Genomic DNA, 24839 nt, shown 5'->3' with positions numbered 1-24839 from the left:
GTCCCAGACAACTTGATCTCTCCTCATAGTCTAATCCCCTTATCTCTGGAATCAACCTAGAGAACCTCCTCTGCACTACCTCCAAAGCCAGTACATCCTTCCTCAAGTAAGGAAACCAGAATTGCATGCAGTACTCCAGGTGTGGCCCTGTACGGTTGCAGCATATCCTCCCTGCTCTTAAATTCAATCCCTCTAGCAATGAAGGCCAATATTCAATTTACCTTCTTGATAGCCTGCTGCATCTGCAAATCAGCCTTTTGTGATTCATACACAGGCACTCCCAAGTCGCTCTGCACAGCAGCATGTTGCAATTTTTTACCATTTAAATAATAATCTGCTCTTTCAATTTTTCCCTTCCAAAGTGGATGACCTCACATTTGCCAACATTGTACTCCATCTGCCAGACCCTCTCCCACTCACTTAACCTATTGATATCTCTCTGCAGATTCTCTGTCTTCTACACAATTTGTTTTTCCACTCAATTTGGTATCAGCAGCAAACCTAGTCTGCCTTTCAGATAGTTAATGTATATAGTGGGCCCAGCACTGACCCCTGCAGCACTCCACTCACCACTGATTGTCAACCAGAGTAACACCCATGTGTCCCAACTCTCTGCTTTTTATTAGTTAGCCAATCTTTTTATCATGCTAGTATATCACCCCCAACTCTATGCATCCTTATCTTATGGATGTCTTTTATGCGGCACCTTGTTGAATGCCTTCTGCTTCAGACCCCATTTGGAGTACTGCACTCAGTTCTGGTCGCTTCACTACAGGAAGGATGTAGAAATCATAGAAAGGGTGCAGAGGTGATTTACAAGGATGTTGCCTGGATTGGGGAGCATGCCTTATGAGAATAGGTTGAGTGAACTTGGCCTTTTCTCCTTGGAGTAACGGAGGATGAGAGGTGACCTGCTAAAGGTGTACAAGATGATGAGAGGCATTGATCATGTGGATAGTCAGAGGCTTTTTCCCAGGGCTGTAATGGCTAGCATGAAAGGGCACAGTTTTAAGGTGCTTGGAAGTAGGTACAGAGGAGATGTCAGGAGTAAGTTTTTTTACACAGAGTGGTGAGTGTGTGGAATGGGCTGCCGGCGAGAGTGGTGGAGGTGGATACGATAGGGTCTTTTAAGAGACTCCTGGATAGGTACATGGAGCATAGAAAAATAGTGGGCTTTGGGTAACCCTACATAATTTCTAAGGTGAGGACATGTTCGGCACAGCTTTGTGGGCCAAAGGGTCTGTACCATGCTGAAGGTTTTCTGTGTTTCTACCGTGTTGTGTATTTTGTACTGGGCTTACTGGGATATGCTAAGTACACAGCTGTGCACAGAGAAAACCAAGACTGCAGCATTTGCAGTCTCTCTTGTGTCTATTATACTGAATAACTCCAAGACTTTTTTTGGCTTACTCCTGATTCTAATTTTAATACTCTAAATATTCTCATATTTGAATCCTAACAAAATGTGAAATGATGCATTTTGGGAAGTTATATTGGGACAGGACATGTAGAATTAATGACAAAGCATGAAGGAATGAAAGTGGCAACACAACTAGAGAGGGTGGTGAAGATGACACTTCCATTCATAGATCGTTGCATGGAATATGAAAGTTCAGACATGTTGTAACTTCACACAAAGCTGTAAGCTGTACTTGGGAGTGTTATGTTTTATGATGGTCGCCACTTGATAGGGCATTTGAGCCAAGGACTGACATGACCAAGTTATATGAAGTTAAGAGAGGAGTAGATAGGATTTTTAGTAAGAATAGTTTTTCACATGATAGGACTAGTGAAAATGAGAGCATCCATTTAAAGTGAGAGAAAGGAGTTCTAAAGGGGATCTGAGGGGTAAGATTTTTTTATACAAAGTAGTTGATATCTGGAAAGTGCTGCAAGAAGAGCTGCTGAAATCATACAGTTATTTTGTTAGAGCCATTTAGACAGGTACTTAAATAGGCAACGCATTGAAGATTGCTAATCTGGTGTGGGTAAATGGGATTAGTGTATTTGGACAAAAGGGCCTCATCTCTGACTCTGAGTGAGGTATCACCTTGGTAAATAACCAGTGCCAACAAAGAAGAACTTACCTCTGAGAAAAGCAATAGTAGAGCATTTAGTTATATGCATGATAAGTTACAGTGTGGCTATAATTCTGCCTTTAGGTTTTGCGTGCCTGTCTTTCTCTATCAACAAGCTGCAGTATGAGGGTTCTTTCATATGTCAGTACTCATCACAGAAAATGTCACTGCAGTGGACAGACCGGAGGGCTCCTCGGGTGGGACTGAGGAATGAAAAAGGGATGACCATGGTAATGGGATTATATTATAAACCTCTCAGTAGTCAGTGGGGTTTAGGGGAGCAGATTTGTAGTGAGATACAAGACTGTTGCAAAAAAAAAAGATTGCAATAGTAAGTGATTTATACTTCCCATATATTGATTGGAGCTCCCATGCATTCAATGTTTTAGAAACAGGTTCATCCCCTCTGAAAGCAGTTTTCTGATTGGATAATGAATCCATGAACACTGCCTCACAATTTTTATAAATAAGTAAATATAGTAATTAATAGTTTTTAAAATTGTGTATTGCAATGTACTGCTGCTGCAAAACAACAATTTCACAACATATGCCAATGATATTAAACCTGATTCTGTTTCTGTGAAGTGATAGGATAGAGTTTGACAAATGTGTTCTGTAAAGTTTTCTTTAAATATAGAGGTCCAAATTAGAGAGAGTACAAAACTGGATCTCCTGTTAGGCAACAAGTCTGAACAAGTAACAGAAGTTATGTTGGGGAACATTTTGGATCTAGTGATCAGAACTCCTAAATAATTTTGGAGAAGGCTAGATCTGGTCCACGGGTTGATATTCTAAATTGCCAGTCCAATTTTGACTGTCAAGTGTGGACTGAGAATGGGTTGTTTTCTGGCAAATGGATGCTTGGTAAGTAAGAGGTCTTCAAAAGTGGAACTTTGAGAGTACAGAGTTTGTATGTTTCTGTTAGAATAAAAGTTCACAGCTAACAGGTAGAGGAAACCTTGGTTTTTGAGGGTTATTAGGGCCCTGGTCAGGAAGAAGGAGGAGGTTTATGGCAGGTATAGGCAGCAAGGAGCAAAAGTGGTGCTTGAGAATAACAAGAAATGCAAGATACAGTTAAAAGGGAAATCAAGAGGTCTAAAAGTGGACAAGGAGGAGAATCCCAAGGCTTCTACAGATATAGCAAATGTTAAATTGGTCCATTTGCAGTTCAGCCTGTTCATCAGTGTATGGAGCTGAAAGATAGGGGAGATCTTAAATGGAAATTTTTGCAACTGTATCATACAGGAAATTGTCACAGTCTGTAGAACTGAGGAAAAACAGTACGGAGGTAATTGACTGGAGGATAGCTAATGTTGTTCCATTGCAAACAAGAGAAAGTCTGCAGATGCTGGAAATCCGAAAACACACAAAAGATGCTGGAGGAACTCAGCAGGCCAGACAGCATCTATGGAAAGGCATATAGTCGATGTTTTGGACTGAAGAAAAAAAAGATGAGGATTCAGAATAAGAAGGTGGGGAGAGGGCAGAAAGAAACACAAGGTGAAGGGTGAAACTGGGAGGGGGGAGGGGTGAAGTAAAGAGTTGGGAAATTGATTGGTGAAAGAGATACAGGGCTGGAGGAAGGGGAATCTGATAGAGGACAGAAGACCATGGAAGAAAGAAAAGGGGGAAGGAGCACCAGAGGAAGGTGATGGGCAGGTAACCAGTTAAGGAAATGGGAATGGAGAATGGTGAAGGGGGTTGGGGGGGGGTGTGTTTAATTATCGGGTTCGAGAAATCTGTGTTCATGCCATCATGTTGGAGGCTACCCAGACGGAATATAAGGTGCAGCTCTTGCAACCTGAGTGTGGACTCTTTGCAACAAGTAGAGGAGATCATGGATGGACATATGGGAATGGGTAGTGGAATTAAAATGGGTGACCGTTGGGAGATCCTGCTTTTTCTGGTGGAAAAGCAGTCTCCCAACTATGTTGGGTCTCACTAATATATAGGAGGCCGCACTGGGAGCACTGGACACAGTAGATGGCATCAACAGACTCACAGGTAAAGTGTTGCCTCACCTGGAAGAACTGTTGGAGGACCTAAATGGTAGTGAAGGAGGTGGTGTAGGGGCAGGTGTAGCATGTGTTCCACTTTAAAGGATAAATGCCACGTGGGAGATCAGGAGGGGTGAATGGACAAGGGAGTCATGTAAAGAAACATAGAAACAAAGAAAACCTACAGCACAATACTGGCCTTTCAGCCCACAAAGTTGTGCCAAACATGTCTCTACTTTAGAAATTACTAGGGTTACCCATAGCCCTCTATTTTACTAAGCTTCATATACTGTGTAGGGAGTGATCCCTGCAGAAAACAAAAAGTGTGGGGGGGGGGAAGTGGGGGGGAGAGAAAGATAAGCTTGGTGCTGGGATCCCATTGGAGATGGCAGAAGTTACTGAGAATTATGTGCTGTACATGGAGGTCAAGAGGAACCCTATCCCTGGTGGGAATCTCCTTTCTTTGAAGAAGGGGGACATCTCCTTCCTTCTGGAATGAAATGCCTTATCGTGAGAGCAGATGCGACAGAGACAGAGGAATTGAGGAAGTTATTTTCACAAGTAACAGGGTGGGAAGAGGTATCATCCAGGTAGCTGTGAGCATCAATGGGTTTATAATAGACATAAGTAAATCAGCTGTCTCCAAAGATAGAGACAGAGAGGTCGAGAAAGGGGACAGAGGTGTCAGAAATGGACAAGGTAAATTTGAGGGCAGGGTGGAAATTGGAGGCAAAGTTGATGAAATCAACTCTACATGGGTGTAGGGGGCAGCAGTCGCAGTGTTCAATGTAGCATTGGAAAAGTAGGGGAGTGACACCAATGTAGGCTTGGAATATAGACTGTTCCATTTGGCCAACAAAAAGGCAGTCACAGCTAGGAACCATGCAATTGCCTGTGGCTACACTTCTTGTTTGAAGGAAGTGAGAGGAGTCAAAGGAGAAATTATTGAGAGTGAGAACAAGTTTTGCCAGATGATGGTGGAGGGAATGTGGTTGGGTCTGGTGTCCAGCAAGGAAGAGCTTTGAGGCCTTCCTGGTGGGTGATGGAGTTGTATAGGGACTGGACATCCATAGTGAAAATAAGGTGCTTGGGCCATGAGCTTGAAATCATCGAAAAGATCAAGAGCAGGTGAAGTGTCACAGATGTAGGTAGGAAGGGACTGAATCAGGGGGATAAAACTAGATTGATGGATGCAGATATGTATTCAGTGGGATAAGAACAAGTAGAAACAATGGGTCTACCTGGACAGACAGGTTTGGATCTTGAGTAGTAGGTAGAAACGGAAGGTGTGGGATGCAGGAACTATGAGATAGGTGGCAGTATTTGGGAAATCCCCAGAGCTAATAAGGTCAGTGGTGGTGTGGGAGACAATAGCCTTGGTGCTTCTTAGTGGGATCCTGTTCGAGGGTAAATAAGAGGAGGTGTCTGATAGTTGTCGCTGGCCATTCACAAGGTGGAGGTCAGTACACCAGACTACTACAGTATCCCCTTTATCTACAGGTTTGGTGGTGAGGATACGATTAGTGCATAGAGAATGGAGAGCAGTGTGTTTGAAAGGAGAGAGGAGTGGTGAAGTCAAGACAGTTGATGTCCCGTCGTCAATTGGAATGAAAAGATACAGAGCGGATGAGTGTCCAGGAAGAGGAGGAGGGTTGAAGGTGGGTGAAAGGATCATCAGTGCAGGGCGGAGAGCCTTTGCTAAAGAAGTAGGCATGGAGAAGGACTTGGTGAAAGAGCTCAGCATCATGGTGGGTGATGACCTCACTGAGGTATGGACACAGGGATGAAGGTGAAACCCTTACTGAAGACAGAATGTTCTACCTCAGGGCGGGGAATGTAGGAGGGTATGGTGAACACCCGGCACAGGTGAGAGCTGGGATCAGAGGTGGGGAAGGGGGTTGGTAGTTTGAGGAGAGAGGAGAGTTGGGTGTTCAGTGAAGGTGGAGTGTTGTTCCATTGTTTCTGAAAGGCTCTGGGAAGTTACAGGCCAGTGACATTGGTTTTGGGTAAGTTGTTGGGAGGTATACTAAGTCAGGGTCAAAGAACACTGCAGCCTTTGGCTCATCTAGTCTATGGTGAACTATTAATTTGCCTAGTTGTGTCAAATTTTTCTTAAATGTTGAAATCAAATCCCCATCCACCACTTGTGCTGGCAGCTTGTTCTACACTCTCACCACCCTATGAGTGAAAAAGCTTCCCTTCATATTCCCCTTAAACATTTCACCTTTCACCCTTAACCCATGACCTCTAGTTCAAGTCTCACCCAACCTCAGTGGAAAAAAGCCTGCTTGCATTTCCGTATCTATAACCCTCATAATTTTGTATATTACTGTCAAATCTGCCATCTTTCTCCTACGTTCTAGGGAATTAAGTCCTAACCCATTCTACCTTTTCGTATAACTGGTTTCTCAGGTCTTGGCATTGTCCTTGTAATTTCTGCACTCTTTCAATCTTATTGACATCTTTCCTGTAGGTGGGAGTCCATATTACTCCAAATTTGGCTTCACCAATGTCATATACAATTTCAACATAACCTCCCAACTCCCGTACAGAAATCAAAGTATTGAGAAGACCAGTGTGCCATTTATGTTTTCAGATCTCTCTGTTCTTCTGCACTTCCCAGTGATATAATTCCTTGAAAGTGGCATCAAAGATAGTTAGGATCTTAAAGAGAGCTTTTGGCACATTGGGCCATGAATCAGAGGAGTGAGTATCCAACCTTTCCATGCAACTAAGGTCCTCAACTCACAGTAACACTCTTGTAAATTCCTTTCTGTACTCTATCAATCTTATTAATATCTTTCCTGCACCCCGTCAATCTTATTGATATCTATCGTGTAAGTGGGTGACCAGAACTGTATGCAGCGTTCCAAAGTAAGCCTCACCATTGTCTTGTACAGGGAAAGTAGCCCATGATATCCCCTTTAAATTCCTCCCCTCTGTTCTTCAACCTATGCTCTCTTGCTTTTAACGGTACCCCATGGGAAATAGATTATGTGCTTTCATCTTGTTTATGCTATACTTGATATTGTATATCTTTACTAGATCACTGCTCAGTCTCCTATGTGCCAGGGGACAAAGTCTTAATCTACACAACCTCGCTTTGTAACCCAGGCTCACAAGTCCAGGCAATTTTGTGGTAACATTTTTCTGTACTCTTTCTAGTTTAATAACCTCTATCGATAACATCTCTTCTATAAGAGGGTGAACAAAACTCTACATAATACTTCAAGTATTATAAGCATGACTACCTTATAAAGCTGCAGCATATATTGCCGAATCCTATGCTCAGTGCTGTGACAGATGAAGGCCAGTGTGCATATGCATATGCGTTCTTCACCACTTGTGAAGCTTTAAGTAAACTATATACTTGTACTCCCAGGCCCGTCTGTTCATGACACTCCCCAGGACCCTACCATTCACTGTATTATTCCTATCTTAGATTTGATCTCCAAGAGGCAACACCTCACATTTATCTGGATTGAAAGCCATATGCCAGTTCTCAGCCCACATCTCTAGTTGGTCAAGATCCCTCTGTAATTTTTCATAACCTACTATGTTGTCTTCAATATCAGCTATTTCAGTATCACCCGCAAACTTGCTAACCAACCTTTGTGGATTCACTTCCAAGTCGTTTCTATCAATTACATCAACCACAGAACATTACAGCAATTCAACCCACAATGCTTTGCTGACCGAAGGTAATCAAACCCTTCCCTCTCACATAGCCTTTTACTTTTCTTTGATCTGTGCGTAAGAGTCTCCTAATGCTTCTACCAGCACCCCTGGCAGTGCGTTCCATGCACCTATCACCCTTTGTGTAAATAAAACTTATCTCTGATAATCTCCTCTATACTTTCCTCCAATCACCTTAAAATGATCCTCCTTTATAATGGTCCTTCCTGCCTGGGTGGGGGGTTGTGGTGTAAGACTCTGATTTACACCCCTGATTATCCTGTACATCTCTATAGTCTCCTCTCAATCTCCTTTGCTTTCAAAAAGTCCTAACTCCTAACTCACTCAGCCTATCATAAGAAATGCACTCTAATCCAGCCAGCATTCTGGTAAATATCTGCAACCGCTCATATCCTTCTTGGATCTGTAGCCACCAGAAGATGTATCAATAGACAAGTCTTCATGAGAACATCATACTCAACTTGAGTGATCCCTCCGATAATGACGTGACTGGAACTGAACCCAATATTCCAGGATTTTGTTGAGCTGCGTTAATACCTCGCTGCTGTGAACTACGAAGAAGTTAGCACTGACCCCTGTGGCACACCGCTCGGCGCAAGCCCGCAATCCAAGAAACAACCCTCGACCAGCATTCTCTGCTTCCTTCAACTGAGCCAATTGTGAATCCAGTCATCTTTTTCCCCTGGGTCCCATCTGGCCATTTTCCTGGCTGTCATGCTGTTCAGCTTGGTGTTTTTGACTTCTGCACTGCATTCTTAGTATATATGTTAGCCAGAAGGGATATTTGCATGAAATAAGTTAAAATGGGTATGTGAATAGTTGAGCATTCAGGTATGAATATTGTTCTGTTACTGTAGCCTGCAGATTCCTGGATGTACGAGTGCAGCTATCTTTCACCTGTATAATTGGATTGAAAATACAGAAGGTGTTTAAATGTGAGAATAATGGAGGCATAGTAATATAGCAGGATATTTAGTGTTTCAGATTTTTAAAATTCTGATTATTGTTGGATCTGACTGTTTAATTCTTAGATTATACTGTTTAATTGATATTTTCTTTGCTGTTTAGCAATTATCTGCTTGTATTTTATTTAATAATTTGTAAACAAGTAACTGCCTAATATGCTTCCTAGTGATACTAGTATGTCTATGCAAGTTCATTGTGTTCCCCTATTAGTATTATTCTGGAAAGCTCAGGAAGCTTCTCTTTATTCTGCATTATTTGAATAAGTGCTTTTTCATTGGTTAATGCTTATCTACAAATTTGAATGGAATTTTCCTTATCTCTGTAGTATAAAAATAGCTGGGTATTCGTATGTTAGTATCTCAGTTTCTCGTCTCTTTCTTTGCCTCGTAGACCTCCATCACTGTTCCAGTTTCTCTTTGTTCTATCAACGCTTATTAAAACAATCATGAATCATCAAGTTAGGTGCTTCTTTCCTGACCGGAAATAACCTTAGATTTAAACATCAGAATCCAACATCATGTACAAGACTCTTGGGTTATTATGACGATTATTACTGTATTTTCCCAGGTAACAGTCTCAAAACTGAACTTGTAAAATTCCCTTAGGCTGGGAAAGCAATAATTTCCCTGAATAAAGCTTTCAACAGGTATTATAGATTGCAAATTATTGCTGTACTTTGTACGACACCTTCGATTTGTGTGTTTGGCATTGGCTCTTGCGGACGATGGAACGTTTTTATAACCATATAACAATCACAGCACGGAAACAGGCCATCTCGGCCCTCCTAGTCCGTGCCAAACTCTTAAAGAAACTGAAGCCATAGCATGCTCAGGCAGAGGCATTGAGCATTCATATTTTCATATCCAGTTGAACTAGGATGTCTCCTTATCATTATTGGAAAATTGAATCTGGAGTAACAGTTGACAACACTTCTGAGAAGAAAATCCTTTGTCATGAAATTTTGAAATACAGGTCGTCCCCAAGTTACGACCATCTGACTTATGGACAACTTGTACTTACGAACCGAGGAAGGAGAACGCCGTCTGCCATTTTAAGTCAGATCGTGATGCCATCCACCATTTTAAGTCATTGCCGTTGACACTGTGTTGAGTGTGTAACTTTGTATTATGCTTAAATTTTTCTTAGCATGATTCACCCTGACCCTGCCCCCCCACCTTCCTTCCGGTTGGCTGGTGGCGCAGTGAGATTAGCGCTGGGCTTGAGAACGGAGTTTCCCGAGTTCGATCAAGTGACAGATCGCTCCCATGCCAGGTTGATGTCGATCCAGTGACTCCCGTACCATCCGTGACGGGTTGATATCAAGCTCGCAACTCAACCTTGAGAAAAAAAACACTGTGCCACCTCCAGTTTAAATTCCCACATGGAATATTGTGGAGGATCAAACACCTAAACGCAGCACAGCTCCCACTTGTCCCATTTAACCTGTGGTGGACTTTAGGACCTGGGGAATTCAGTGCGGTGGTTCTTAGCACCCGGCGGAGCTCAGCAAAAAGGATAAAGTGAGAACAATGTGAAAGGCCCTGCCCCGATGAAAGCTACAATTATTACTAAGCCATGCAGTGGCATACTTATTGGAATACATATGTTTCTTAAGTGTACAGGCAGTGCACGGGTTATGCCCGGGTTACATACGAGTTCAGTTCCTGAGTCCGTATTTAAGTCGGATTTGTAAGTAAGTCAGAGCAGGTACATCCGGTATTATTTAGCGTCAGTCAAACGTTTGTCTTAGTATATATTTTACCTTTCTGTGCATATAAAACACTTAAGAAATGTACGTATTCCAATAATTAAACCACTGTGTTGCTTAGTAATAATTGAAGCTCTCATTAGGGCAGGGCTTTTCACATGTTCCATTGTTCTCACTTTATCCGTTATCCTTTAAAATTGTTCCGATCGTTGACCGATTGTAGCCTAAAGCTTTTCCAATGACCGATGGCGTTTCACCTCTTTGCAAACACTTTATTATTTCCACTTTATTTTCAATTGCAATCGTTTCCCGTCAACGGAACAGAAACACTACAGGCGGCAGGTCCCGAACTCCGCCGGCTGTCGAGGTCCACTGGGTCCTAACGACCACTGCATTGATACAGGTAAAATGGGACATGTGGGGGCTGTGCTGGGTTTGGATATTTGATCATCCACAATATTCCGCGTGGGAATTTAAACTGGAGGTGGCAATGTTTTTTTTCTCGAGGTTGAGTTGCGAGCTCAATATCAACCCGACACAGATGGTACGGGAGTCATTAGATCGACATCACCCGGCACAGGAGTGGTCTGTCACTGGATCGAACTCGGAAACCTCTGTTCTCCAGCCCGGCGCTGATCTCACTGTCACCAGCTGACCGAAACGGGGGGGGGGGGGGGGGGGGGAGGGTCAGGGTGAATCTTACTAAGAAAATTTTAAGCCAAATACAAAGTTAAACACTCAACACAGTGTCAACATCAACAGCTTAAAATGGCGGACGGCGTTGGGTTCCGACTTAAAATGGCGGATGATGTTCTCCTTCCTCGGTTCGTAAGTACGAGTTGTCCATAAGTTGGACATTCGTAAGTCAGGGACTACCTGTACAATACTATATATTACTAGAACTATTGCTAAGAATCATGTTTTTTTTAAATATAAAAAGACAAATTCTTTTTATTGAATTGACATCGGAATTGATGGCTTTGTGGCAAAGTTTGCAGATGATATAAAGATAGGTGTAGGGGTAGGTAGTGCTGAGGAAGCAATGCAATTACAGCATGACTTAGACAAATTGGAAGAATAGGCAAAAAGTGGCAGATAGAATACAGTGTTGGGCAATGTATGATGATGCATTTTAGTAAAAGGAACAATAGTGCAGATTGTTACCTAAATGGGGAGAAAACTTAAGCATCAGAGGTGCAAAAGAACTTGGGAATTCTTGTGCAAGACTCCCAGAAGGTTAATTTACAGATTGAGTCTATGGCAAATGCAATGTTAGCATTCATTTCAATGGGAATAGAATATAAAAACGAGATAATGCTGATAATAAGACACAAGTGAGGCTGCACTTGGAGTATTGTCAACAGTTTTCAGCCTCATATCTCAAATTCCAGAGGAGGTTCACGAGGATGATTCCAGGAATGAAGGGGTTAACATATGAGGAGCATTTGGCAGCTTTGGGCCTGAACACTGGAATTTAGAAGAATGTGGGGTATCTCATTGAAACCTACTGAATGTTGAAAGGACTAGATAGGGTGGATATGGAGAAGATGTTTCCTATTGTTGGGGTATTCAGAACTAGAAGACACAGCCTCAAAATTGTGGTCGACCTTTTAGAACAGGAGGAATTATTTTAGCCAGAGAGTAGTGAATTTGTGGAATGCTCTACCACAGACTGCGGTGGAGGCTAAGTACATCGGTATACTTAAGGTGGAAGTTGATAATTTCCTGATCGGTCAGGGCATTGAAGGATATGGTGAGAAGGCAAGTAATGGTGTTGAGTGAGTTCTGGGATCATTCATGATGGAATGGAGCAAACTTGATGGGCTGATTGGCCTAATTCTGTTCCTATGTCTTATGGTCTTAAGGACAGCTCTGATGAAATAAAAACATAAGTTTAACTTTTCACAGAAGTGCTAATGCCTAATTTTAGCTCTATCTGCTTAATGTTGGGAATTGATTCCTCTCTGCTCCAACAGTACCAAGATATCACGAGCACAAAAAAAAATCAGATGCTGGAAATCCAAAACAACACACACAACCTGTTGGAGGAACTCAGCAGGCGATGTTTTGGGCCAAGGCCCTTCATCTGGACCTCATGAAGGCTTTTGGCCTGAAACATCGACTGTTCACTGTTTCCCATAGATGCTGCCTGGCCTGTTGAGTGCCAGGATACTTTATGGCAATTTTTTATCCTGTCTTTAAATTTCATAACGCAAACTCGAGGAAATCTGCAGATGCTGGAAATTCAAGCAACACACACAATATGCTTGTGGAACGCAGCAGGCCAGGCAGCATCTATAGGAAGAAGCACATTCGAGGTTTTGGGCCCAGACCCTTCACATTAATTAACTTCCGTTAATGCCCCTCCTCCCCCTTCTTACCCCATCCCTTATTTATTTATTTATTTATTTATCTATTTATTTATTTATCTATTTATTTATTTATCTATTTATTTATTTATTTATTCCTCCTCCCTCCTTTTTTCCTCTCTCTGCCCCTCTCACAATCACTCTTTGCCTGTTCTCCATCTCCCTCTGGTGCTCCCCTCCCCCTTTCTTTCTCCCTAGGCCTCCCATCCCATGATCCTTTCCCTTCTCCAGCTCTATATCCCTTTTGCCAATCATCTTTCCAGCTCTTAGCTTCACCCCACACCCTCCTGTCTTCTCCTATCATTTTGCATTTCTCCCTCCCCCTCCCATTTTCAAATCTCTTACTATCTTATCTTTCAGTTAGTCCTGATGAAGGGTCTCAACCCAAAACGTTGACAGCGCTTCTTCCTATAGCTGCTGCCTGGCCTGCTGCGTTCCATCAGCACTTTGTGTGTGTTGTTTATATTTCATAAACACTTTCTCCAGTGCTGTTGTATTTAGAATTATTTTTTTTTAAATAATTTTATTCCTAAAGTGCCTTATAACAGTAAAAATATAGTGGTAGTTTTCACAACTTCTGTCACCTAAAGTGCTTGAGAGCCAGTGAAACTTTGTGAAATGCAGCCAAGGCTTTGTTCATAGTGCCTTTCTCTACTCTCTGTACACAACTGTGTAGCCAGATACTGTTCTAACTCACTACAAATTTGCATGTGATGCAGGAACAGTAAGTTCCTGAAGGAGATAGAGAGCCTTGTAACGTGTTATAAGAACAGCCTTTCAATGGCTGTAAAACAAAGAGCTGCAGGGAGCGAGAAGAGCACATAGAGGGGTTCTCTTTCAAACAGAGATGCAGAGAAATTTCTTTAGCAAAAGGGCGGTGAATTTGTGGAATTCGTTGACATGTGCAGCTGTGGAGGCCAGGTTGTTGGGTGTATTTAAGACAGAGATTGATAGGTTAATCTTGATTGGACATGACATCAAAGATTACGGGGAGAAGGCTGGGTACTGGGGTTGAGGAGATAGAAAAGAAAGATTAGCCATGATTGATTGGCAGAGCAGACTTGATGGGCCAGATGACCTAATTCTGCTCCTATGTCTTATGGTCACATGCCCCTGTTTACGTCAGTGATGCTGAGGTGGAGATGGCTGAATCTTCATGTTCCAATCTTCTTGTCTTGGTCCAACCTGGTGGGTGTCATGGCTAAGAAAGCACACTGTGCTCTTGATTTTGTCTACTTATCTCAGGTAATCTCTCATCTTCTTTTACTCTAGGGGAAAAATTCCGGTTTATCCTAACCCAAACCCTTCAGTCCCAGTAACATCCTCATTAATCTTTTATGCACTTTCTCCATTTTAATGATAAGCTTCCTATAGCAAGCTGACCAGAACTGTATATGGCCTTACTAATGTTTTCTACAGCTACAACATTTCATTATATCTCAACTGCTGTACTCAAGATTCTGCCAAACACCTTCTTCACCATTTGTTTTACCTATGTCAGCACTTTAGAGGAACTATGTACCTGCACACTGAGGTCTCTGTTCTGTGTCTCTGTTCTGCAACACTACCCAGGCCTATCCTTTACTCTGTTAGTCTTGCTCTGATTTGTCTTGCTGAAATGTGCTATCTTGTAATTTTAAATATTCATTTGAATGAAACTCTGCATGCCATTTCTCATCTCGCTGGCCCACTGATCAAGATCCCATTGTAATCTTAGATAAACTTTTTCCTGCTCTGTGTGAGATTGGTGCCAAAGCATATTGGGCTCTTGGGCAGATGTTAACTGAGGGAAGATGTGGAAAAATGTTAACCGAGGACTGTAAGAACTATGATTTAAAATTTTCTTTACTGCATGTGCAATGGTATTGCAACAAAACCACAAACATGCTATACTCGCTTGCATATATATATCATGCCTTTTGTTTCTAACATTGGAAATAATTTGATGAGATATAACAAGATATTTACTATTCTTATTTTCTCAGGCCCCACACAGAACTTCTTGTCTATGCAGCATCCTCTGACTTCTGGAGATGGAGCATCTCTGCAGAACAGCAGTACTGCTCCAAAATGTCATCAGCCAGTACCCAATAAAGAACCATTTAGATCAACTGTTCAACAGTATGACTTCAATTATCAGAACAGCTACCAGCCGTCTGCTCACAAGATCATCCGACCTCTCTGTCCTACATCTTTGGGTGATACTCAAGGATCTGGCCAGATGTACACCACTCTTTCCATGGATTCTTCATTATTTATACCACGTGTTCCTAACATGACTACTGCCAGGCAGGCATTTATAAGCACTCCTCAGCAAGCAAGTTACATTGCAAGTGGTGAACCTTACCCAACTCAAGTTCCTTACTTTGTCCCTTCTCACAGTACTACTCAGGTTTTTCCATCCCATTCTGCTACTATTCACCAAACTTACCCTAGTTTCTGTTATCAAGCTGTGTCTGATTTCAACACCCAGTATGATGTTTCCTTAACCTCACAGGCCACCAGTCAGCCTTCATTTATTGCCTCATCCAGTCAAATAAAAGCACTGCCAAAAACGGGGCAGGTGCATACCCAGGTATCATTTCAATCTTGCCATGCTGGAAATACTAGTGCTTCTTTGCAACCTCAACTTGGAGCATCACTGGCAATGCCAACTGGTCCTACTGTCAAACCTGTTGTCTTTTCTTCCTGTGCAAGTAGCCAAACAAGTGCAGGTAGGGGATATTTTGAGTTATTTTTTGGAAGGAATGAATGTTCGTTTTTATTGTAAAGACAAATTTATCTACTTTATGCTTTTGAAACAGTTGCATTTTTTAAAAAACCTGTGGCTTTACTGTGAAGGAAATTGATATAATGTTTTATTTTAAACTTGATTAGCACAAGAGGAGAGTTTGGTGATTTTTGAGTCTGAAGATTTTCTAGAGCTGCTGTGGTTAATGTGACAAAGCCATAAATTGACTTAAAAGTAAATGACTTGATTGTAGTTATTTTAAAAGGGTAAACACGAGGAAATCTGCAGATGCTGGAAATTCAAGCAACACACACAAAATGCTGGTGGAATGCAGCAGGCCAGGCAGCATCAATAGGAAGAAGCACTGTCAACGTTTCGGGCTGAGACCCTTCGTCAGGACTAAGGCTACGTCCACACTAGACCGGATAATTTTGAAAATGCCGGTTTCACGTAAAAACAATAGGCATCCACACGAGGCATTTTTAATAATATCTCTGTCCACATTAAAATGGATATTTCGGCGAATCTCCTCCTACTGTGCACGCACAGGACACATCCACCGAAAACAAGCAACACATTTGGTGTCGAATCGCACCGTGAAAGACTTGTTGCGCGTTTGTTCAGTTACAGACTAGATAAACTTAAACGACGGACAGCTGTTGGCTCTCACGCAGGAGGACTTAAAACTAAAAAGAGACAAATACTGGAGCGTACGGAGGCAACCGACAGGGAGTTCATGGACAGTATGACTGGGTTGTCGACGAACATTGAAAAACTGACAAACTCTGTTGCATTAATAAAGCCCCTTGTTAAATGTATAAAACATGTCTGCATCAGAATTATCTCACATTTCCATACAATGTTACATTAGGCTGTTACACATCTATTGTCAGAGAAGTACTTGCATAAATAGGTAAACCACCTTCATACCAGCAAGGACAGAAAACAGGGCAAAGTGAGTATACGTATCTATTCAGTAAGTTATGGGTCAAAGTATTTGGTGAGTACATTTCTAACTCTTATGGCTTCAGTCTGGTTGCTGTCTGTTCTGAAATTGTTAGGTTGCGTTCAAGAAAACACTGAAATGGTGTGCTGCCATCACCATCACCATCTGCCATCACCGGCATGTCATGACAGCGTTTTTAGATTTCTCTGGTTACCTCGTCCACACTGCTCTGGCCAATCTGGCGTTTTCAAAATTACACACTCTGGAGGGTGTTTCTGAAAATCTCTGTTTTCAAGGGATGAAAACACCGTTTTAGTGTGGATGGAGCGTAAAAACGAAGAAAAAAAGCTTCGGTTATGGATTTATCTGGTGTAGTGTAGATGTAGCCTAACTGAAAGAAAAGATAGTAAGAGGTTTGAAAGTAGGAGGGAGAAATCTGAAATGATAGGAGAAAATAGGAGGGGGAGGGATGAAGCTAAGAGCAGGAAAGGTGAATGGCTAAAGGGATACAGAGCTGGAGAAGGGAAAGGATCGTGGAACAGGAGACCTAGGGAGAAAGAAAGGGGGAGGGGAGTGCCAGAAGGAGATGGAGAACAGGCAAAGAGTGATGGGCAGAGAGAAAAAAAAGGAGGGGGGGAATAAATAAGTCAGGGATAGGGTAAAAAGGGGAGGAGGGGCATTAACAGAAGTTAGAGAAATCAATGTTCATGCCATCAGGTTGGAGGCTACCCAGACGGAATATAAGGTGTTGTTCCTCCAACCTGAGTGTGGCTTCATCTTGACAGTAGAGGAGGCCATGGATAGATATATCAGAATGACTGTACTGTCAAGATGAAGCCACGCTCAGGTTGGAGGAACAACACCTTATATTCGGTCTGGGTAGCCTCCAATCTGATGGCATGAACATTGACTTCTCTAACTTTCGTTAATGCCCCTCCTCCCCTTCTTACCCCATCCCTGATTTATTTATTACCCCCTCCATTTTTTTTCTCTCTGCCCATCCTGTCTTCTATCATTTCGGATTCCTTCCCCCCACTTTCAAATCTCTTACTGTGTTTTCTTTAGGTTAGTCTTCACGAAGGGTCTCGGCCCAAAACGTCGACAGTACTTCTGCCTATAGATGTTGCCTGGCCTGCTGCGTTCCACCAATATTTTATATGTAAATAATTATATGTATAGCTGGACTTTTTGAATTAAAGTGAAACAACAATAATCTTGCTCCCTTGGGACTTTGATAGTGTTGGACTAGTAGATTTGTAAGACTTGGATTTAACACTTTTTGATATGCAGCACAACTTTGTTACACTTTATATGTTACTCAGTAATGAAATTATTTTTTCAGAAAGCATTGAGTTTAAAGAGAGTGTCAAACTGAGTGCAGGTGAATTAAAAGTAAACCCAGGGAGCCACAACTTGTCAAGCCATTCTGGAGGCTGCCTGCTTCTAAGAGCCTCTCCATGATTTATGCTGATTGTGCATCTGTCCTGCACTCCAAATCCTAGCTCTAGTTGCACATCCAGGCCACAGTTCAGAACCTGGTCTCAGTTGTACACTTTTGTTGTGGATTCCCTGACTTACATTTTGCTCTAATGTGTTGAACCAGAGTTATTAAATCATCTAAACTTCTAACGATTGGATACCATTTCTAGTGTAGATTAATTAAAGAACATCAGTGGGACAATGTATTCTTTGTTTTTACTAATCTCGGTTCCTTCATAGTGTTACTCAACAAGGCAATAGTTTTTGCACTATTTGTTCTGGAATCGTTGAAGCATGAACTCCTCATATTAAAAAAGACATTTGTTTCAGCTTTGCTTTAGAAAGCATTCTATTGGAACAATTAAAACCAATTATATTGGTACCTTGCTTAGCATTCCTAAGTCTAACAGCACAAATGGAATCAACTTTAAAGGGATAATTGCAGCAGAATGTGTAGATGTATGCATTACTGTCCTATTTTATTATTTTCCCAGTTCTGATGAAGATTCTTCAACCTGAAATGTAACTCCTTTTTGCATAGATACTGCCTACCTGTTGGTTCCAAAAGTATTGTTTTTGTTTTGGTTACGTGAGATTTTCATTACAGCATTGTTGAACTCTTTAAAAACTGCTTGCAAGAACTTAATTTACAAATGTAAAATGAGTTGATTAATAAACTGTCTGTGACTGATTTCATTGCATGTAAAAGTTAGCATGTAAAAATTAAGGACCCCCATCACCCAGGACATGCCCCTATTGTAATTTACAGTTTTTATTACGTATTGCAGTGTAGTGCTGTTGCAAAATAGTAAATTTCTTGACATATGCCATCGATACTAAACCTGATTCTGATTCTATTAGAATGATGGCAAATATTCTCATTGCCTCCTAGGTCTTTTGAATTTGCCAGTTTCTTTTTGCTTCTATAATTTTAACTTTTTTTCATCTGTTCCAGGAGAGTGCATGGGTTGCAATGGTTGTTTGCTTTGTACATTTTTTGAGAAGAGAGCAGAGCATATCAATCCTCATGTTTATTTGTAACTTATCAGCGGTTTCTATCTTTTCCTGTTTAGCTACATATTAGATACTTAATAGTAAAGTGATTGCCTGAAGCAATGTGTGAGTTTAAATGAGTCTTCAAGGTAAAATTATATTGCTGACTAGATGATGACGATGCAAGGCTACAGCAATTTTCACTACTCCCTGCAAATCTATCTTTGCCTCAACCCAGTATTAAAATGTTAGCAGGTCGACTATAAGTTGTAAACCATATGGTTGAATGATTGGTTTTTCTGTTACAAATCAGATCATTGTCTTATCCACTTAGGTCAGCATTCTGTTTGAATCTTAGGTTGTACAGTATTTAATGGAGTGGAATGTTCAGTGACAAATGTGGCTATCAGTTTTCACGATTGCAATGAATGAAACCTGCCAGAACTTATACATGTAAATGCAAAATACATAAACTGCTGACTTCAATTCCCTGTTGGTCTCTGAATTGCAAGGTGTGCAGTGCTGACTTTTTCAGCCTAGACTTTGGAAGAGTCAGTGAAATTATATGTGGTGATAAAGTGCTCTTTTAAAAGTAAAGATGCAATACTCATTAATGAAGAGATTAATTATGCTCATTTTAAACTTACCTTGAATTTGTTACTTCAGCATTCACCCATGTGTGCTCTAATCTATATTTCACTCTGCAAAATGTTTAAAAAGTTACTTAAAAATTGTATTTGTGCTTGCTGTCAAGGAATTCTTCACTGTGATTGGCTGCAAACATCTATTGCAACCTGTGTGCTCTTTTAGACTAGATGACCACAAAAAAACAGACGTTAAAAAAATTTCAAAGCTAAGAATGGAAGCAAAAAGGGTACTGGAAAATTGAAAGGACTAGATACAATGAAGGATAGTGTCCTTCATTGTAAATCACAGCTGCTGCATTTCATATAATGGGATGACTGACAAAAACTGATGTCAGAAGAGATCACTTGAGCTCATTCAATTTTTAGGCAGCTGTCTTCAAGATTAATTGGCAAGCACTTCTGCTTCACCACTGCAGAATGCAGGTTATGAGACATTGTTATTATGCTTGTTTACAAATAAACTCTGTTTTGAACTTAGGCTCTCCCTTTTTAACGCCTCATCATATGAACCAAAGTTATCCACCCAGCAGACCAAATGTAGTAAAAACTCCAGTTGCTATGGCACCTCTTCCACGATGGCCACCATCTTCAGCTGATCAACCTATTTCAGCTTTTGCATCATCAACATCTGCTTCAGAGACACAGGATGGTAAATATTGCTGCATTTGTTACTTGTATTTATCTCCTTTCTCTGCTTTGCCCCACAAACACATTATAGTTATTCAATTTATGCTTTTCTGAAGACATAATTAAGTTGACTTGTATCTCAAGATGGTCAATAGGTTAAGAGTGACACAGAAGACTGACTATGTAGTACAAGAAAGTGAACAGATTAAGAATTTGGGTTCTAACTTTTAAAAAACTTGGACTTTTTAAAATAAAAAGGTATTTTCATTACTGTTTGATTTTTGTTTTACCTTGATATTTTTCCACCTTCAGTATTTCTTATTTAGTAATTTTGTTTTTAAGTGAAACTGGAACATTTGGTTTCAAGACCATAAATACTTTTATGTTCAGCAGATGAAGACCATTTTTGAAGGAATGAATATTATCAAAATATAATGTCCCTATAATGCAGTGTCCCTCCCTCCCCATCGTGTTGCTGGATTCATAACCCCACATTCATAAAGACTACACATTTGCTGTTTTTTCTCCAAGTGAAATTTCTTGCACCAGATCAGCCAGTAGTTTTTTATAAACACGTCAGGGAAATGTAAGTGGGAGGAGTAACAGAATAATTTTCCAACAACACCCAGTGATGGTTTATTAATTTATCTCTTAGTTGAAATCAGGAAGCAGGTGTGAGCGATGAAGAGAGGTATGTGTGTACTGTGGGGAAAAAAGTAGATTGGGGGGGCATTCTGGGATGTTCAAGAACCCACCTGAAGAGACTGTTTTGAGTCAACACTGATAATCCTGTAGTTCCAAACCTCACCACTTGTATCACGTTGGGGGTCTGAAAAGATATTTCTTTGGAAACTCGAAAAAGGACAAGCAAGCTGTGTTGAAAATGTTTTGTGGAAGTGCTCTGCTGGATAAGCTCTGCCAGTTTGTATGTTAAAGAAAGCATTAAGTTCCTCTGAATTAAGTTGTTTCGACATTGAACCAATTTGAGAATAAATCTAAAATTGAGCTATTTTTGTTTTGAATTGCAATAGTATTTTGTTTGCTAGTTCATCTTTTCTTGAGTCACATTATCCTGTAATGTCAGTGTTACAGATTTCTGTAAAAAAAAAGTGTTACAGTTGTTACAGATTTGTTATAAAAAAAATTGTAAACTGTACAAGGTGTGACATGTTCTATGTTGAGAATTTGTAACATCTAATCACTGGGAACTATACTTACTGGACCTTGGGTAGTGTGAAGTAGGGAGATTATGTAAATTCAGAGCTTTTCAGGGTTAATAGACAGCATTCTCTTTCAAAGAAATCTTTTGCTCTGAAATTTAAGGGAATGAATTTTTATTTGCTTTGGGAATTATTCTAAAATGCACTGAAGCAGAAAAGTGAAAAGGTAAATATCCTCTGGGAGCTCATTGCTCGGGAATAGTAGTTAGCCATCTCTTGATAGTTCTGTGTGCGAATTCTGAGATTGCATCAGAATTGTGCTTTCAACTACAGACATCACTGCAATAAGGTAAGTCTTCTAAAATTTTTATATTTGCATTTGTATTGTAAATCATTGAGTCAAGGATTAACAAATGCAAACACTTTTTAAGACAGTAACATGATTTTTGAATGTTTACAAGCAATACTACTTTGATAGTTATTAACAGTTACAGAAAGAAATTCAGCAAATAGTTTTGTATTAATACTCTGTTTACCTTTTTAAAAAATCTTTGGATCAAAATTTCAAGTTATGATTGTTAAATATGTGCTGTCAGTGTGAGGCTTTTTGATTATTTTAGTTCTTTGGGATGAATGTATATAAATTGGAATAAGTGTTGTTGAGTAAAATGTGGAAATTCCCCTTTTCACAAATCTGTTGGACATTCTTTATGTTCATTTGCACTGGAGATTGTGCTTGCAAAATGTTTTTTTCTTCACCCCACCATTGATATTGAAACTATTAATGATTTGGTTTAAGCCAAACTGGTACTGCCAAAGGAAGGCCAAGTTCTTCAAGTGGTCAGCCAAAGCAACTATCATATGCATTTGGTTATGCTGTTCATACACACTGAATTTGAAGGTTAACTTTTAATTGTAGTACCAATATTTCAGATTCATTTTTGGGATCTCAGTGCAGGCAAAGCCAGTATTAATTGCTCATCCCAAATTGATCTTCATACGGTAGTTGTAAACTACTGCTTTGCACTGCTCAAGGTTATTGTCATTCAAACAAGTACAGTGCATGCATACCACCGAGCAAAACGATGCTCCTCTGGACCAAGGTGCCCAACGCAGTTTTTATAACTCACACACAGCACATAAAGTAATATTACCACAAATAAATTAACAAATTCTAAAATGCATTTACGGCACAAGTTAAAAAGTAAACTGTATACTGTTTCTGGTGCCTCACATGTGATGAGACCTTGGTGGTAGTAGGGAGTTCGGTATCTAATGATCTGGGGGAATGAAGCTGTTTCCCACCCTAACAGTCCTTATTCTAATGCTGCAATACCTCCTTCCTGATGGTGCGGTGCGAGGTGGGGGTGTGGTTCAAAGAGGTTGTTGGATGGTTGGGAAGGATCGTGAACATTGCTCAGGGCATTGCGAACGTACTGCTGATAAATATCACTGATGGGTGTAAGAGCGACCCCAATGATAATCTCTGCAGTCCTCACAATCCTTTGAAGGGTCTTGCAGTCAAGTGTCTTGTAATTTCCAGACTAGATAGTGATGCAGCTGCTCAGGCCACTCTCATTGGTGCTCCTTTAAAAATTGGTTAGAATGTTGACCAATAGGGGGAGAGCCTTGCTTGCTTCACTCTCCTCAGGAAGAGGAGACATTGCAATGCTTTTTTGACTAAAGAGTGGTATTGAGGAATGAGGTGAGATGGTTAATTATGTGCATCCCAGAAATTTGGTGCTCCTAACTCTGTCCATGGAGGAGCTGTTTATGAGTAGTGAGGAGTTGTCAGCCTGCACTTTCCTAATACCGACAGTCATCTCTTTAGTCTTCTCCATGTTGAAACTCAAGTTGTTGTGCTTGCACCAATCTACCAGCTTCTCTACCTCTCTGAGCTGTATCATTGTCATTGTTGATGAAGCCAACTACTGTTGTGTCATCTGAGAACTTGATGATTTAGTATGAATGGGATGTGCAGTCATGTGATAGCAGCAGGCTGAGCACACAGTCCTGGGGGGCTCTTAACATGGACTGACTGAGCTTTCTATCAAGAAGTCCAAGAGTCATTTACACAGAGAAATGTTAAGATCCAAAAGTTTCCCCTCCAGTTTCTGAGGGATGACTGTTAAACGCTCAGATTTTTGTATTTTCTCTCCATTTAGAAAACAGTCAACCCTTTCATTTCTTCTACCAATGTGTATGACCATACACTTCCCAACACTGTATTCCATCTGCCACTTCTTTGCCACTTATGTCCAAGTTCTTCTGTAGCCTCCCTATTGCCTCAAAACTACCTGCTCCTCCACCTATCTTCATATCATCTGAAAGCTGCAACAAAGCCATCAATTCCATCATCCAAATCATTGACATACAATGTTAAAAAAAATCAGTCCCAATACAGACCTCTGTGGAACACCACTAGTCACCAGCAGCCAACCAGAAAAGCTCTCTTTATTCCCATTCCTTGCATCCTGCCAGTCAGCCACCGCTTTATCCATGATAGAATCTCTCCTGTACTACCATGGGCTTGTAGCTTGTTAAGCAGCCTCATGTGTGGCACCTTGTCAAAGGCCTTCTGAAAATTCAAGTACGCAACATCAACCGATTCTCCTTTATCTATCCTGCCTTTTACTTCTCAAAGAATTCCAATAAGTTTGTTAGGCAAGATTTTCTCTTGAAGAAAAACTGCCTTTTTTTTTAATCATGTCCCTGCAAGTACCCCGAAACCACATCCTTAACAATCGACTTCAACATCTTCCCAACCACTGAGATCAGACTAACTGGCCTCTCTCCCTTCTTGAAGAGTGAAGTGATGTTCGCAATTTTCCAGTCAGTGGGAACCTTTTGAGAATCTAGTGGTTCTTGAAAGATTGTTACTAATGCTTCCCCAGTCTCTTCAACCAACTCTTTCAGAACCCTGAGGTGTACACCATCTGGTCCAGGTAACTTTTCTACCTTTACACACAAACTGCTGGAGGAACTCAGCAGGCCAGGCAGCACCTATGGAAAAGAGTACTGTCAACATTTTGGGCTGAGACCCTTCAACAGGAGTGGACCTGTCCTATTTTGCTTGGATTTCCAGCATCTGCAGACTTTCTCTTGTTTCTAACTTAACTATATTCAGGCTTTTCCGTTTCCCAAGGAAATCCTCTCAAGTAACTAACTTCATGCACATCATGACTCCATCCACCTGGAGCTTCCACCATACTGCTAGTGTCTTCCACTGTGAAGACTGAAGCAAAATACTTTTTCAGTTTGTCTGCCATTTTCTTGTCCGCTATTACTTTCTCTTCAGCATTGTTTTCCAGAAGTCCAATATCCACTCTTGCCTCTCTTTTACAATTTATGTATTTGAAGAAACTTTTTGTATCCTCTTTAATATTATTGGCTAGCTTAGTATTCCATCTTTACCTTAATGACTTTTTTGGTTGCCTTCTGC

The 24839-nt window shown here is 40.8% G+C and overlaps 1 protein-coding gene across 6 annotated transcripts in view; it reads left to right on the top strand.

Moving 5' to 3' along the window:
* Positions 1-24839, top strand: part of LOC132391522 (protein transport protein Sec24B-like) — a 182597-nt gene that overhangs the window by 8660 nt on the left and 149098 nt on the right. For all 6 annotated transcript variants that reach the window (XM_059964821.1, XM_059964820.1, XM_059964822.1 and 3 more), the window contains 2 exons: positions 14800-15528; positions 20089-20259. In XM_059964821.1, the coding sequence (XP_059820804.1) occupies positions 14823-15528; positions 20089-20259 (877 nt within the window). In that variant the 5' untranslated portion in view covers positions 14800-14822. The remainder of the gene's footprint in view (positions 1-14799; positions 15529-20088; positions 20260-24839) is intronic.

The sequence above is a fragment of the Hypanus sabinus genome, chromosome 3 (assembly GCF_030144855.1).
Source record: "Hypanus sabinus isolate sHypSab1 chromosome 3, sHypSab1.hap1, whole genome shotgun sequence".
Taxonomy (NCBI): domain Eukaryota; kingdom Metazoa; phylum Chordata; class Chondrichthyes; order Myliobatiformes; family Dasyatidae; genus Hypanus; species Hypanus sabinus.
The sequence above is the reverse complement of the archived record's forward strand: the minus strand, read 5'-3'. Positions and strand labels throughout refer to the sequence as shown.